General features: G+C 48.2%; 1 protein-coding gene and 3 long non-coding RNA genes across 4 annotated transcripts in view; 2 read left to right on the top strand and 2 right to left on the bottom strand.

Annotated features, from left to right (window-relative positions):
* The first annotated feature begins 1,639 nt into the window (after window positions 1–1,639).
* The window catches only part of LOC130265104 (uncharacterized), a 178,310-nt gene continuing 164,661 nt past the window's right edge, over window positions 1,640–15,288 (top strand). The window contains exons 1-2 of the long non-coding RNA XR_008842555.1: window positions 1,640–2,278; window positions 3,228–3,351. This is a non-coding gene — a long non-coding RNA (uncharacterized LOC130265104). The remainder of the gene's footprint in view (window positions 2,279–3,227; window positions 3,352–15,288) is intronic.
* Window positions 4,635–8,430, bottom strand: LOC130265103 (uncharacterized). Its single transcript, XR_008842552.1, has 3 exons — window positions 8,341–8,430; window positions 7,457–7,702; window positions 4,635–5,269 (listed from the first exon to the last, which is right to left on the bottom strand). It is a non-coding gene; the product is annotated as an uncharacterized LOC130265103 (long non-coding RNA).
* On the top strand, window positions 7,602–8,998 carry LOC130265097 (nucleolar pre-ribosomal-associated protein 1-like). Its single transcript, XM_056513912.1, has 2 exons — window positions 7,602–7,691; window positions 8,321–8,998. Exons 1-2 carry the CDS (start codon window positions 7,647–7,649, stop codon window positions 8,996–8,998), a joined length of 723 nt encoding a protein of 240 aa, XP_056369887.1. The 5' UTR covers window positions 7,602–7,646.
* Window positions 10,776–12,125, bottom strand: LOC130265106 (uncharacterized). The gene is made up of 3 exons (XR_008842557.1): window positions 11,877–12,125; window positions 11,085–11,217; window positions 10,776–10,861 (listed from the first exon to the last, which is right to left on the bottom strand). It is a non-coding gene; the product is annotated as an uncharacterized LOC130265106 (long non-coding RNA).

Below are 15,288 nucleotides of genomic sequence, written 5' to 3'. Positions count from 1 at the left end.
GCGGATCGGGCGCGGTGCGGATCGGGCGCGGTGCGGAGCGGGCGCGGTGCGGAGCGGGCGCGGTGCGGGCGCGGTGCGGATCGGGCGCGGTGCGGAGCGGATCGGGCGCGGTGCGGAGCGGATCGGGCGCGGTGCAGATCGGGCGCGGTGCGGTGCGGATCGGGCGCGGTGCGGGCGCGCGGTGCGGATCGGGCGCGGTGCGGGCCGGGCAGGGTGCGAAGCCGCCGCGGCTGAGCGGGAAACGCGCTCCTGCCGCCCCGCAACACAAATGGCGTCTAATTCCCTTCGGGAGCTTCGTGTCCCCTCAGCAGCACACGGGCAGCCGTCCGTTTCCTTCAGTGACTTGTTACTTCCTCGGCGACACCAGGGGCACCTGCCCTCCCCGGAGTGACCCTCACACCCCCTCAGCACGACTCGGGGCACCCACCTCTCCCTCAGCGTTCGTTCTGCTCCTTACAGATTAACATTTCCTTTCAGGCCTTTCTGATAACTCTGCTCTTTCATTAATTCCTTTTAACTGAGCTAATAGGAAATTGTTTAATGATTCTCTAAAGATCCAAGATGGCTAAATATCCTAATAAGGCAGTTTTATTTCACAAATAATATGCATTCACCGATATAATTGAATTGTAGTGTTTTTTGCAATAGGCATGTCCCTAGCAATGGGATATGCAACAGCCTAATCCAGAGGCAGTTTTGGCAAAATGAGTTTATCCTTTCCCAGAGCTAAGTATCAGTCAGTGGAAAATCATCAGACAGATGGTTTACTCTGAGATAATATTTAATAACCCTAGAAAAAGAGAGAAGAGCCCTGATCACTGACTTCCTCTGGAGCAAAATTCCCCATGCTCGGGGTTTTGCAATAGTTGATATTCTCCTTTGATTGTAGGTGCAGCCTCAGGAAAGGAAATTATTCTCTAATTTTCCTCCCCTTTATCAAAAGCTTCCCCTCTTCATGACAAAAGTATAATAGATGCAGACTCAGGTTTAGAAATTGGTATGTACCTTCCCCTCAGTGTTAGGACCCTCTATTCATCTGCAGAATGAAGAGTTCTCTGAGCTTTTAACGTAGGTCAGGCTCAGCTCTTCACGGTGTATTCAAACAAAAGGCAGCCATTAAGCTTCCCTTTAAAACACTCTCCTTTCCCAAGCCAGGAGCCCTGGCATGGCGCTGTAATTATAAACTGCAAGTTCCAAAATTAGCAGGTGGTAAAGGTGAAAGAGGATAGAAGCACAACACACCCCTGGCTCATCATTTGTTGAGTGAGGTCCAGCGCAGATGGAAAAACTAAGAAGCACTTTGTGCTTTGAGCTGACTCAACAAAACGCAGGGAAAGGGCAATTCTCACTGCACAGCGAGCAGAGCTCCCACTCCAAAGGCAAAGATGCTCCTCCTGCATCAGTGTGGAACTCTCCTGGCTGCAGCTGATGAGGGACCTCTGCAGATCCCTGCAGGGACAGACACTGCAGCTGCAGGCATCAGGTGTTCAGACAGCCCAAGTGTCTGGCAGAGACCTAAGCAACGATTTCATAGAAACAACAAAACTTCTGTACGTTGGAAATATAAATATTGAAGTATTTTTCAGCAGCTCTTTCATAGCAGAAGAGTTCAGGCAAAATACAGCAATGTATCCTGGGAAAACTTAATGAATGTGATGGAGGCCTTTTCCTAATCCAGAAGTGAGATTTCCTAATCCTAAAACCTTTCTTTTTCTACAGTAAACAGGTGTTAAAACAACAAGGAAAATGCATTAATTTCATGTGTTCCTTTCTTGCTGCTTAACTGTATTCCTTTGCTTTTATCATGAGCAATAATTCCCCCTCACACACCCCCTGCTTCAGCCAGTGAGTTTCCACATGAATATCATAGGGTTTGAGTGCTGTTTGGCATGGAAATAGCATCAGATTAATCAGATGAAAATAATATTTTGCAAGGACTCAATAATTGTAGTCAAAGGATGCTTTGTTTGTATTTCTAGTACTAAAGTACTAATTTTTCCTCTTTATATTTGAGGGGAATTTTTAAATCCTGGGTTCAGAACAAGCTAAGTCTTTGTGTTTCTCAGGAGACCTGAAGTTTGTTTAAAAAAAAAAAAAAAAGGAAACAGCAACCCAACATTAAAAATCTTGCAGGGTCCAAGTCATACCTGTCCTGTCAGAGCTGGGGCTCTGCGTAGAGAGCAGGAGGCAGCCCATAAAGGAGCCAATGTGTGGGGAGCAGCAGGACACAGTCCTGCATTTCTGGAGGATTGACTGTTCTCTCCGTTTTTTAATCAAGGTTTGTCTCAGAGCACCATGGCCAAATATCCCAGCAGGTGCATCCTTCACTTGATTGTCAGCATAATCCTTCCACTCCAGGCTTTGTTTTATTAGTGAGATCACCTTCTCTCCTCTACACCCACCACCCCCACTGCCTTGACCTGGGCTGCTTTTTCAAGCTGCCAGACTGGCTTCTAGTGCCATCCATTAAAATACATTTTCTCAGCATAAGAACAATGACTAAATAGAGCTACACTTTTTAAAAGTTTAACTTCCCTGTCTTGTCAAATTACCCATTTCTGGAGGCATCTTGGAACTTCAAAAGAAACAAAAAGGGAGGTATAATTGCTGTTTTGCTTTTCTCTAAGCATTCCTTTTCATTAGCAAATTTGGGAGAAAAAAAGGTGATGAGAAAGACTTGCCTTTCACAGGTGCTGAGTGCCAAGGTTCTCATTACCACGACTTTTTAAAACTGGATTGTTTGAAACTGATTTTCAGTCTCTTTGCAAACATTCTGTGACTCATGGACAAATTTTCTGTATATTGCTTGATCATGTTACCTACCTACTACCTGTGTGCTTTTGCAACCACCAGTTTTCACAAAGAACAAACACTCCCTGCTCAGTTAATGCAGTTCTGCTCATTTTGTCTTTAACTACAGACAGAAAAAGCAAAATTGCTGACACCACTTTTTTAAAAAGAGGGTCATGCTGTGGTATGGGAAAGGTGTTCTCCAATTTAGTTCTCCCAGTAAAACCACTCGTTCCTCCCTGGGGTGGGATGGAGAGAACTGGAGGCACGAAAGGTAAAACTTTCAGGTTTTTGTCTTCAGCTTTGAGTTTAAATTATGTTAAACATTATGCTTTTAGTTTCAGCATCAAGAAGCCTTAATTAAAAGAACTATTTAAATTATATTGTAAAGGTATACTACAGCTGTATTCCTTAATATTCCTTAACTCTCTCCACAGGTTGAGTATTTCTTTGACCCAAACCACTTCCAGGCAAACCTTTAAACTTGCATCAGGTGGGCAGCTGTAGCTTGAATGGTTCCTTAGCAGAGAGGCTGGTGGTTGCTGTGCTCTCTTCATTCTTGTGAGTACTCCAGTTCTTTTTTATATTTCAGCCTTTTTTACATCTAATGGGGAATATATTCTCTCAAAAGGGAAAAGATGTAAAGTCATATTTTCAAGAATTGGATTGATTTTGAAGTGCAAGGTCCCTTAAAAGGCTGGGAAAGTTTCCTTTTGTGGTGCTCATGTTGAGATGAAAAAATGTGTTTGAGGTTTGTGGGACAGCTGCTAAGACTGGAAGTCAGTTGAAACTAAGAAAAGAGGAAATAATGAACAAAAAGTGGCATGAGTTCCATTATAAATGGATTTGGATTTTGGATTTTGTCTAATTAATCAAGCAACAAAGTTAAATTTAGCAGCAATTTATTAATAACAATTGTATATTAATGAATACAATCAAAGTATATTAGTTACATAGATACAAACTTTAATTAGCAGGAATCACGTATATAACAGTTCACAACAGGGTAATTGTTTGTTTGCTGGGGAGGAAGGTGATGGTGTCACATTGAATTAACTCAAGCCAGATTTCTAAGGAAAGAAAATCCATGCTGCTGAGAGTAGAGTCCCTTCCCAGGGCAGAACATAGTTTATGTTCAGTACCTCCAACACCTGAAGTGTGAAGAGTTGGGAATTAATAAAACAGTAAAAGAAGCAGCTGTGATATTCAGAAGTGATTAGGATGGCAGCAGGATTGCAGGAGAGAAGAACTCCAGGGTGGGACAGGTACAGACAGATTTCTGGAGGTACTAATAGGCTTTTACAGACAGAAGCACCACCTTTGTTCTTTCTTCTTTCTGAGTTTGTTGGAAGTTTGTTAATTTATCTTTTCACTTGAGGCCTCTCTGCCAGTAGGACAGAAACCAGAGTTTCTTGGGAAGGAGTGTCAGCAGCTGGGTGTGTTTAGTTAATTCTTGTCCTGAGCTGCTCTGTGCTGTTGCAGTGTCCCCTGAGAGACAATTGCATTGCAGTGATGATTATCCACATATCTGGGTCTTGTGTTTGGATTTCTGCTGGAAAAAAAAATCTTCCTACATCTTTTTTGCTTTGTTAAAAGTACCTCAAATCAATCCTCTGAGTAACCATGACAAACTTTAAATTTTTTTTTTTTTTTTTTTTTTTTTTTTTTTAAGTGAGGCTCCAAATTTAAAATTTATTCCTTTTGATAGGGAGCCTTCCCACCTTGCAGGAAGGTTAATGATTAGACTGGGATCACCAGGTGTTTGGGAATCCATAGTAACTAATTTACTGTCACTAGCAATAAGGAACTTGCTGCTCCAGAAAAAAGAGATGCTCAGCTGCACATTTGAGCATTGCTGCCTCATGCCTGGAGGCCCCAAAGTTTGGGATGTGGAAGCAGAGTGTGTTTGATTAATGATGGCTGGGTGGAGTTCACCTGGTGGCTCTCAAAGCTGCAATCCCAGCATTATCTCCTGGTTCATGTCAGGCATCAAATGCAGGGTTGCTAACTGTGACTGTCCAGGCCAGACTTTATCTGTGCTGGGAGATGCTGGTCCCATTCAGATCGTGTCAGCCTGCAGTGAGAATTATTGCATCACTTGAGCAGCTCTTGTGGACATTCTGAGTGGGATGTCCAGAAGTTATGCACCCAAGTTTGAGCCAGTCACCTCAGGCTCCCTTAATGCCCCCAAAAATCTCCAGAGTGTGATTTTTGTGACCTGTTCTAGACACCCCCATCTTGGGATAAGACAAATTGCTCTCTGGGGGTACCTGTTTCTCTCTGCTGATAATAAACAGAGCTGAGGGTGCCTGCCTCAGATCCTGGGCAGGTGGTGACTAAATTAGACCAAATGGATCACACCTTTGCTGTCAGTGATGATGAGTAAAACAGGATGAGCCTCTTCATTTGTGTGGTGGGGAGAAGGAAGGCAGGAATAGGTGATTAATGTGGCTCCATGTGCAATGAAAGAGCTTCAGTGCTGTCAAATAAAAAGGTGAGGGATTTATTTCACTTTACAGTGTGGGTAAGATTTCCTGATCAGCATTAGCCTATCTGAAGGTGAAAAGTAATAATTAAAGGCAGAAAAGGTAACAAAAGGCACAATCTTGCCTAAAGACTTCATTTGTCTCCCAAAGCACCCATCAGTCATGTGTGAAGGGAGCCCCTTAAGCTCTCTGATAACCAAAATTGATTATTATAATTATTTATACTTATCTGGTGTTCTTTTCACAAAACTTTTAAACCTCTTCAAGAATGGGAGTGAATGTTGTTGTCCTCGATATACAGAGGGTAAAACTGAGGAATGGTTTGGCTCTAATGTGTCAGAGATTATATGATTAATCTGAAGGTGAAATGGCAGTTCAAATATTTTAAACCCTGTCATTAGACCTAAGCACCAACTCATGCTGCTTTTATCTTTCCTCTCTCTATATTGTCAAAAGCAAAATATGAACTTGCTCCTGGTGTCTTCTTTAATGGTATTTTGGAATGGCCTCCAAACTTTTTAGAGGCCCAAATTTGTGTTGCTTGTGTTTGTTTTTTTGTTGTTGTTTTGTTTGTTTGGTGTGTTGTTGTTTCTTTTGGTTGTTTTTTGGGGTTTTTTTGTGTAGGCCAAGAAACAAATTCAGCTTTAATTGTCATAGGAGCTGCTAGAGAAGACAATCTAAGTGTCATCAGTTCTGTACAGAGAAAGCAATGTGGAGCTGCTCTGAGGTGCAGCTATATTGTGTGCAGGGAGAAAAGTTACAGAAAAAATATACTTGGGCTATTTTATCTTTTGATTCTTTAAAAAAATAATCTAGCCACTTTTTACAAATATGAGTTCCAAGATGAATTTTGGTACCTTTTTCTGCTTGTGTTGCAAACAGGACACCTTGATAAGTGATTCCTAGAGCTGAAGGGAGACACCACAGCCAGACAGGGTGCAACCACCTGACTTATTTCTTCAACCACCTGATTTATTTCTAGTACAATTAGAACAAACAGCCCTTTCCTTTTTAATAAAGATAAAGCACCTAGGTGAGATTTCAGAGAAAAAAAAAAAAAAAAAAAAAAAGGCATCAACACTCATTTGATCATTGTCAAACACAGTTATAATTTGTGACAGAGTGTGCCAAAAGAAGAAAACTTGGGTGGATGGCTTTCTATATCTAGAAGAGGTAATCAGTTCTAATGAGTAGGTGGCTACTTTGCATCCTTTTTTTTTACTTGTGCAGATTATATGTGTCAGTTCAGAGTGCCTGCAGTTGCCCTGGCTGGGTTGGGGATCACAGGCCCCCTGGGCTGGGTTTGGTGAGTTTTCTCCAAGGCCAGCAGTGAACACTACTACACTCCACCTGAGTTCAGCTCAGAGCTCATCTCAAAACATGGGGAGCTGAGGAGATTTTTGTTTCATATTCATCACTCTTTTTCTCTTATGATTTTTTTTCCACTTTAAACAGTTTAAAAATCACGAGGAGGTGAGCAAAGAACCTGCTGTGCCCCTGGATTCTGCATTTACCACTTTGCTAAAGAGAGCCTATGAGAGAGGAAGCAATACCCTACTGGAAGGTGGTGTTCAGACAAAATTGGCTTTCTGGCTCCCACCTGACCAGCTTTTGTTGGGAGTAAAGCATGTGCTGTTATACCTGAAATCCACAGTGGAGAACTTCAGCAGGGTAAGAGCAATATTGTAATAATATTGTGGTTATGTTTGATTTATTTTCATGTAGAAGTACAAATGACTTAGCTGTTCAAACTTAGGTTCCAGTTCTGTAGCTCTTTTTTCTGTGCTTGTCTCTGAGGCTGCACAGCACCGTACAAAACTGCATGTAATTTGTAACAAATGCCAGTTCTTATTATTGAGGATTTGCTTTGGATTTACTTTGCATGGGTTACCTTGCTGATCAGTGTGAGTGCAAATAACCTCGAGATTTTAATCCAGCTCCTGGGTCTCCCCAGGAAGCCTTTGCAGAGAGTAAAATTCACTGGCCTGTGTACCTCCAAATGTCATATATATAATGTATAAATGAATATATATATGTAAATGAAATTCATCATCTATTTATTTGGCAACCTGAGACTTCTCTTAGAATCAGGTTTCTATTAAGGGAGGTGGTTCCTTCTCCCAGAAGAGGTTGTAATCTAAGTAGTTCTTAGTTAACTCCTATTCCTGCTGTATAATTACCTGTCTGCTCCCATCCTCCTCTTTTCTTCACTTCCAACATGTCTTTGTTTTCATAGCTTGGTAAAACTTTGGGTCCTCAGCTTGTTGATCTCTGTGTGGACCTGCTGAGCATCTTGTTGTGCCGGGACAATGAAATAAAGCTGGAGCAGCAGCAGAAGCAGGAGGAGCATCAGGCTGATGGGATCTCTTCATGGATGAGGAGCCTCTGATGACAGAAGTGTCTTCAAATGACAAGGTACCAAATCCCTGCATACAGAGGTACCTGTTAGTAAACTTGGGTTTGGCTGATTCTCTAGGGGATAGTTTTGCTGATCAGAGAGGTGTTGTCAAGCTCTTGGAGGAGAACTTAGGAATGCAGAGCGTGAGGTTGCTAAACTACTGTCTGGAGATGTGACCCAGCTGCATCACCCACAGTCCCACCCCTGAGCTGGAACACGGTCAGGAGAAGTCTCAAATCACATCACCATTGCAGGAAAAAATGCATTCCCTCAGCCCTGTGTAAAGCCTTACTGAAAATTATGTACCTGAGGAGGGAATTTTTTCTCCTTTCATCTGTTCTGTGAATTTGTGGAGATTAGAGTGTGTTGATGAACCCCAGAATACTCAGTTTTTCTCTGCAGACGAGCTTAGACACGTCCAGAGTGTTCAGTATAGCAGCATAAATCCCACAGCATAAATGTTGAGAGAATGATATTTATGTGCTTGTAATTCATTAATATTTTTTATCCTCTGGTCAGCTAATAGACAGTTTCATGTTCAATAATTGTAACTGATAAACTGGAAAATAGGCAGACGAATGAGTTTATTTTTTACCCTGCACTGTGATTATCCATTCAGTCATGCTGTTACCTCTGTTTGTTACAGACCCTGGAGGATGCACTCACCTTGATTTTCAGACATCCTGCACTGGAGAGCTGGTTCCTGGCGTTGGAGCTGCGCTCTATTCCTCAGCCTGGTCTGAACCCTGTCACTGTGAAGCTCCTGTCAGCTCACCTCCATTCTGGGGTGCTCCAGCTGCTGAAAACGAGAGATCACAGACACGTCTTGTCCAAGTATTTCAAAGCCATCACCAAAAGTGTCCTGGAAGAGCTGCAGACTGGGGGGAAGGACCAAAGCCAGGTCTATCCCAGGAAGTCTCACCAGCTGCAGGCTCTGGAGGAGCTGCACATGTACATGACTGCAGCTCAGCTGAAGGAGATCACTTTAACCATGCTGCAACTTCCTGAGATGGGCTTGGCTTCTCAGAAGTCTGAAAAATTCCCTAAAATAGGGAAGCAGTTAAGCTTCTATGGACAAATTTTGGTGCAGCTCTTTACAGACAGCTACCAAAGACAGCCCCAGCAAGGAGAACTTCTGCTGTCCACAGAGCACATTAAGGCTTTGGGGAAATTGATGTCAGCATCGGCCAGAAGAGATTTGGAGCGAGTTTTCCTTCAGGCTCTCCAGAGTGAGCAGTCCTTGCTCTCACAGGTGGTGTTGAGGTGCAGGCTCACTGCCTTGCCCAGTGCTCACTCACCTCCCTGGCCATTGTGGCCATGCTGATCCAGCACTCCAGGACTCACCTGCTGCAGTTGGAGCTCTGGTGTCTGAGCAGTGCCACTGGGAAGTACCTGAGGAAGCACATGGAGAGCTTTCTTCACTGGTTCATGTGCATTTGCAGTGCAGAGACCTGTATGGATTCAGCCGACCTTCCGCAGGTAAAGGCACCACTGAGCCCTGCCTGATGCAGGAGGCCATTCCCTGCTGCCTTAAGGGCTGGCAATCTTCACACCACAAATAAAGGTGATAAGACCTAGATGTCTGACCTCTAGTGACTGTCTTGGAAGTACTTCTGCAGCACTAAAGGTGAACAGCTGTTCTGAGGCTTGCCTGTCAGACTGAAGCCAAGTGCTCTTACAGTTACTGCTGCCCAGATTTTTCTTTTGAAGCCCTTATTTAATGCTTGGTGAATGTGGAATTCTGTCCTTGTGCTTCTCCTGATTTAGTACAAGAGGTAAAACCTTTTGCTCAGGCAAGGAGAGAAGAGTGTCTGGAGCGTGCAATGCACAACCAGATGGTTTTTGTAGAAATTGAGCTTTCACTTTTGCAGAGTCCAAAAATTTTCTTTCTAAAACAAACCTCCAGCTCTGGGCTGGCTACAGTAATGCTCATATGTAATGTCATACCCTCACGTGCCTCATGGAGGGTGGATATTCCCGTGCAGAGCTGCCCCTTGAACGCCAGCTGTGCCAGGAACGGGCAGAGCGTGCAAGGAAGCTCAGCAGCATCGGGACAGGGACAGGCATCTGTTCCAAAGAATTGGCTATTTAAAGCCCTCATCCCCCAGCCCACCCATGTCCCTGGGGGGCAGCTGACAGAGCTGCCTGGAGTCCAGCTGATTTAGCCCCCCTGAGCCGGGGCTCCAGGTGATATTTTCAAGCAGGAGAAGGCAGGGCCGGGGGCGCTCCCGTCCCGTGCCAAGGCAGCTCCCCGTGCCCACGGGAGGACATCTCTCCCTGCAGCAGCTCAGCTCCTTTCAGAGCCTCTGCAAGTTCTTTTCCCTCAGCAAAGGGTGCACATCCCTGCCTCAGCACACCTCCAGTGGGACCCACCTGGGAAAGCTTTCCATCCCTTCTGCACTTCCAGCTGGCTCCCTGGAAACTCCCGCCTTCGTCCAAACAAAACTTCATCCCACCTGAACCTTTGATTTGAAGGCATCTCTGCAGGCTGTCGGTTGGCATTTAATAGCTGTGAGGGAAGACTGCCTTGGCTTTAGTGCTGCTGCTGCTGAACGAGGCCTCAGGAAGGGAAGGGAAGGCAATTGGGGTGGACAGGACATACCTGGCAGCTGCCTGGGAGCTCTGGGAGGCTGGAACCAGGAATTGCTGTCTGAGCCCCTCTGCACGCAGCCCGTGCCACCATCACCAGGACACGCCAGCTGCTCCTGGGCTGCTTTTGGGCTGTCAGTGGCCTGTATCCAGGCTGAAGCATCTCCAGGAGCCTGTCAGAGCAGCCCCTGGCCCGGGAGCCATGGGCAGCCCTTGAGCCGTGTCCGTGCCAGCGCCGGCCGGGCACCCAGCGCCCATCCCGGGCCGTGCGCTCGGCACGGGCAGGACGCTGCAGGCACAGCCCCTGCCCCGAGGGCCCATGGACAAGAGGTGCTGGATGCCTTTCGGGGACTCCTGGCCTCCTCCTGCCCCCCCGTTCCCCGCAGCTGGGACACACAGAAACATCAAGGAGCATTGCTGGCAGTGAGTGGGAGGCACTGAGGCCTCTGTGCAGCTCTGGGCCACAAAACCAGCCCCAGCTTCAGCAGCTGCTTCATTCGGGCAACACTCACCTGCAGGAAATGCCACCTGCCACTCTCCAGAGGAACTCAGGTCACGCAGCAAGGGAAGCCTCAGAACCTGTCCTGCTCACTTCTCCCTACAAAGAGACATGGCAAGAGCAAATGTACAGCTGCTGGGTAAATCCTGGAAAGGGCAGGAAAATCAGGGGATGGGAAGATGCGGTGCTGTCATGCCAGCTGCCAGCCAGTTCTACCCTACAGCCGTGGCAGGGGCTGGTGTGTAAAGCAGCTTTAGCAGAATAGAACGAGCTGCAGTTTCCTTGCTGGAGCCAAGAATTCCCATCCTTGGGAGTTTCATACCTGTGATGCAGAGGGCTCAGTCAGTCGGAGCACAGTCCAGGTAGTGCCAAGGTTGTGAGTTCAATTCTCCCACGGGCCGTGTCCTCGAGAGTCGGATTTTAGGAACCCTCTCAATCCCAGTATATCCTGTGACCTGGAAGCAAAGGGGAAAAGCCGCAGCCGAGTTTTAATAAAAGAGGTTTTGCCATTGCAGAGCTTCTTGGAGTTGCAAAGCAAGGGAGAGGGGGAGCATCTCATCTGGCAGGTGAATGAGAAGCAGCCCGAGCGGAACCGTGCCCGGCCCCGCCGAGCGGCTCGTCCCGCGCCCCAGCCCCGCTCGTTCCGCAGGGGTGCGCGGGCAGCAGCCCCGGGGCTGTGCGCGCACGGGAACGGGGAGCCGGGCGCTGCTCCGCGCTCAGGGCTGCGGGGCCTCCGCGGGACGGGGGCACCGGGAGCGCCGGGATTTGGGGCTCCAGGGCTGGCACGGCGGCCCCCGCGCCCCGGCCGGTCCAGCCGCGACGCGGCGTCTACACGGGGAGATCCCGCCGCCGTTCTTCCGGGCGCGGTTACCGGCAGAGCCCCGGCTCCCCGCGGCCACAGCGGGACCGTGTCCAGAGTGCCGCGGCCGCCGGAACGGAATGGGAGCGGCAGCGCCGGGCTCAGCCCCAGCGCCCGTCCGGGGCGGCTGCTGCTGCTGCCTGCGGCGATCCCGACCCGGCCCCGCTACCCGCACCCTGCCTGCCCGGGGAGAGGCGGCACCGCCTGGAACCCCCAGCCAATACCGCCAAAACCTAGACCCGACCCTAGTCCTACCTGAGCGCCCCAGGATTCGCGCAGAACCGGGAGCTGTCCCTGGCACAGCGCTCCGACGAGGATCCCGCCGCATCCCAGCACGAGTGTTCCCGAATGGAACGGGCCGGGAGCGGATCGGCCGCATAGAAATAGGCCCCGGCCCGCGCAGCCGCACTGGGGCCCCGCGCACCTGAGTCGGGCCCGGCCCCGCCCCTCAATCCCCGCCCGGCCCCGCCCCTCAATCCCCGCCCGGCCCCGCCCGCTCCCTCCCCGGCGCCCCGTCCTGCCCGGGCTGGGGCGGGGCCATCGCTCGCGGCCCGCCCCCTCTCCCGGAGTCGAACCGGGGCTGTTCCCTGTTCCGGGTCCCCTCGGAGCCGGCACTGCCCAGCATTCCTCACCGGGGCTGGGGGTTCCAGCACAGCCCCCAGGGCATCCCGCTGCTTCCTCAAGTCCCCTTCAGCGGGATCAGTTTTTGGAGAGAGATACCCAAACCCAGCAGAGCTGGCTTTAACGGATCCGGGGGAATATCCCCTCTCCCCATCTCACCCAATTGCCGCTGCCAAAATCCAACCTGAGGATCAGCTCCCTATCCCCTCAATCTCTGCAAGGAATCGGATTTCTCAATCCTGCAGGGCAGCAATGCTGTTCTCCTCGCCGGAGATCCGGATTGCAGCGGCGTCCCCGCCGGCGCTGCCCGGATGGAGCGGGGAGCGGGGGGTGTGTGTGAATAGAGGGGAGGGTGACGCCGAGTTCGGGCTGCGAGAGCGGCCGCGGCTGCGAGCGTGGGAAGGGCGGCAGTGCTGCCGCCTTGTGGGCAGAGCGCGGTACTGCAGCCACCCCCGAGCCGGCGCTCTGGCAGTGCTCGGCAGCGGCTGCAGTACCGCGCTGTGCCCACAAGGCGGCGTTAGCGGCGGGTGCGCAGCCAGGGCTGGGGCGCGGGGCAGGGGCGGGGCTGGGGGAGCGTCCCAGGGAGACGGACACGGGAGGGACGGGGTCAGCGCCGGGGATGGCCTCAGGGTCTCTCGGGAGGGACGGGATCAGCGCTGGGGATGGCCTCAGGGTCTCTCGGGAGGGACGGGATCAGCGCTGGGGATGGCCTCAGGGTCCCTCGGGAGGCGCTCGGGCACAGGAGATGCCGTGATGTGCAGGTGACACCCTGGGGCCCCCACGTGTCGAGGGACCGGGGCTGGGGATGTGACGGGCTGAGCTTGTGTGAGAAGTGGATCTTTGGGTGAGTGACAGGCGTGGTGGTGCACCGAGAAATTCTTCGGGCGGGGCGGGGGGGGGCGGGGAGGGGTGCCCAAAATTTTTTGGGCTCCTCCTGCTCAGTCCTGGGGCTCCCCGGGGGTCTTGGTGCCCTCCAGCATCTCCTTGTAGTGGCGCTTAAAAAAATCATCCTGGGGAGGAAATTTTTTTTGGGGGGGAGGAAATTGAAAATATAGTTAAAAATTAAAAAAAAAAAAATCCATTAATTTTTTTTTAAACTCTGAAAAAAAAAAAAAAAAAAAAAAAAAAAAAAAACAAGAAACCCCAAAACAACCAAAAAACGCCAAAAACAAGAAAAAAATAAGAAAGAAAGAAAGAAAGAAAGAAGAAAGAAAGAAAGAAGAAAGAAAAAGAAGAAAGAAACCACACAAACCCACCCAAAAAAACTAAAAAACTTTCAAATTCCCCCCTACAAAAATCCCAAACCACATAGAAATTGCCCCAAAAAAACCCTAAACCCCCCAAAATCCCCTAAAACCTCCCCCAATCCATCCAAATAAACTCAAAATCCCCAAAAAATTAAGAAAAAACTTTTTAAAATCCTAAAAACACCCTAACAAATACCTTATTAAAACCTTCAAACCTCACAAAAAAACCTAAAAAAACCCCCAAAATTCCCCTTTAAGACCACCCCGACATTTTTGGGGTTTAAAAACCTCTTTAAAATCCCCTAAAAAAACCCTTCCAAATCCCCCAAAACCCCAAAAACCTCTTTAAAATCCCCTGAAAAAACCCTAAAAAATCCCCCAAACCCCTTTAAATTTCCTGAAAAATACCCTTTTTAAATAGAAAAAAAAAAAAAATCCCAAAATTCCTCCAAAAAACATTTGAAAAACCCCTTTAAAAACCCGCCACATTTACCCCAGAATTCCCCCAATAAAACCCAAAAAACCCTTGAAACATTCTTTTAAAACCCCCGAAAAGTGAGAGGTGCGGGGATACGCACTTGGAGCACTGCCAGCAGCGCTTCCCAGGGAGAATGTCAGCTCCCCGCAGCTCTCAGCGAGCGCTGTATGGACTCCGGGCTCAGCCCGGGACGTGGGGCTGTGTTCATGTTCCCGGAAACTCTTCCCATCTGCTGGAACTAACTGCCTAGGGAATGACATTTCTGACAGCCCGGTCCTACCCCTGCCTGCTGGAAAAGGGGGAGGATGAAGAGGCAAATGCCACAGTTCCTTTGGGATGATAGAGTTGTGGTGCTTGGCTGTGCCGCGAGGGGCAGGAATTCAGAGAGATGATGCTGGCCAGAACATTCATGCAAGAACCTAAAGAGGAGAGCGGGATATCCATGGATAATCCAGCCGTGAGAGGGCAGTGAGACACAGCTTATGGTGAAAGCCATGCATTCAGAAATTACTTCAGAATTCCCCTGACCTTGCTCCCCTGCAGAACAAATAAATACAAAGTTTGCTCCTGGTCATGCTGGGAGGAGAAATTAATCCAAGTCCAAGATGCTTTTACAGCACAGGTGGGAAAGATTCTAAAGGTAAACAGCACAGCTCTGTGTGCACCCCGTGACTGCAGTCATAATAGGTGTATAATACACACATGTATCCTACGTAATATGCACTAAATAGATCAGGTATTTATAATAAATACAATACATAATACATTTATAATAGATGTTATTTATAAAATATTATCAATTCACGCTATCCTATTACAGTCGATGCTTGCATTGAATATGTAATAACTCCCTGAAGGAAAACATCACTGGAGTCGAGTAAACACTGCAACAAATACCCAGAGAGGTTGAAGGATCTCCATCCTTGGAGATATTCCAAACTGAAAGACCCTCGGAGCACAAGGCCCTGCAGAGATCCCGGTCCAAGTGTGTGACTGATCTTTGACCACTTGGAGCACTGCAGACATCCAACAAACTCTAATTAATTAGTCCTAAATTGCACTGCTAAGCAGGTTGCAAAAGTCTTCTGCCATTTGTGTTTCTCTGATACATCTCAGGTAGTTTGTGAAGTGAGTTGTGAACGAAAGGGGGGAGGATAGAGACAATTAAAGATCAAGGATCTGGTGTTAAATCCTCCCTGCTCGATCCATACCTCTGCATTCCTCACTAATGATAAATACACTTTGTGCCCCTCTACTCTAAGCAAAATATCAGGGTGGTTAAATGTGGCCAGGGTGACAATATTTAGAATTTCTCAGGTCT

This window comes from Oenanthe melanoleuca, chromosome Z (assembly GCF_029582105.1).
Source record: "Oenanthe melanoleuca isolate GR-GAL-2019-014 chromosome Z, OMel1.0, whole genome shotgun sequence".
NCBI classification, from domain to species: Eukaryota; Metazoa; Chordata; class Aves; order Passeriformes; family Muscicapidae; genus Oenanthe; species Oenanthe melanoleuca.
This window is presented reverse-complemented; position numbering and strand designations above follow the sequence as displayed.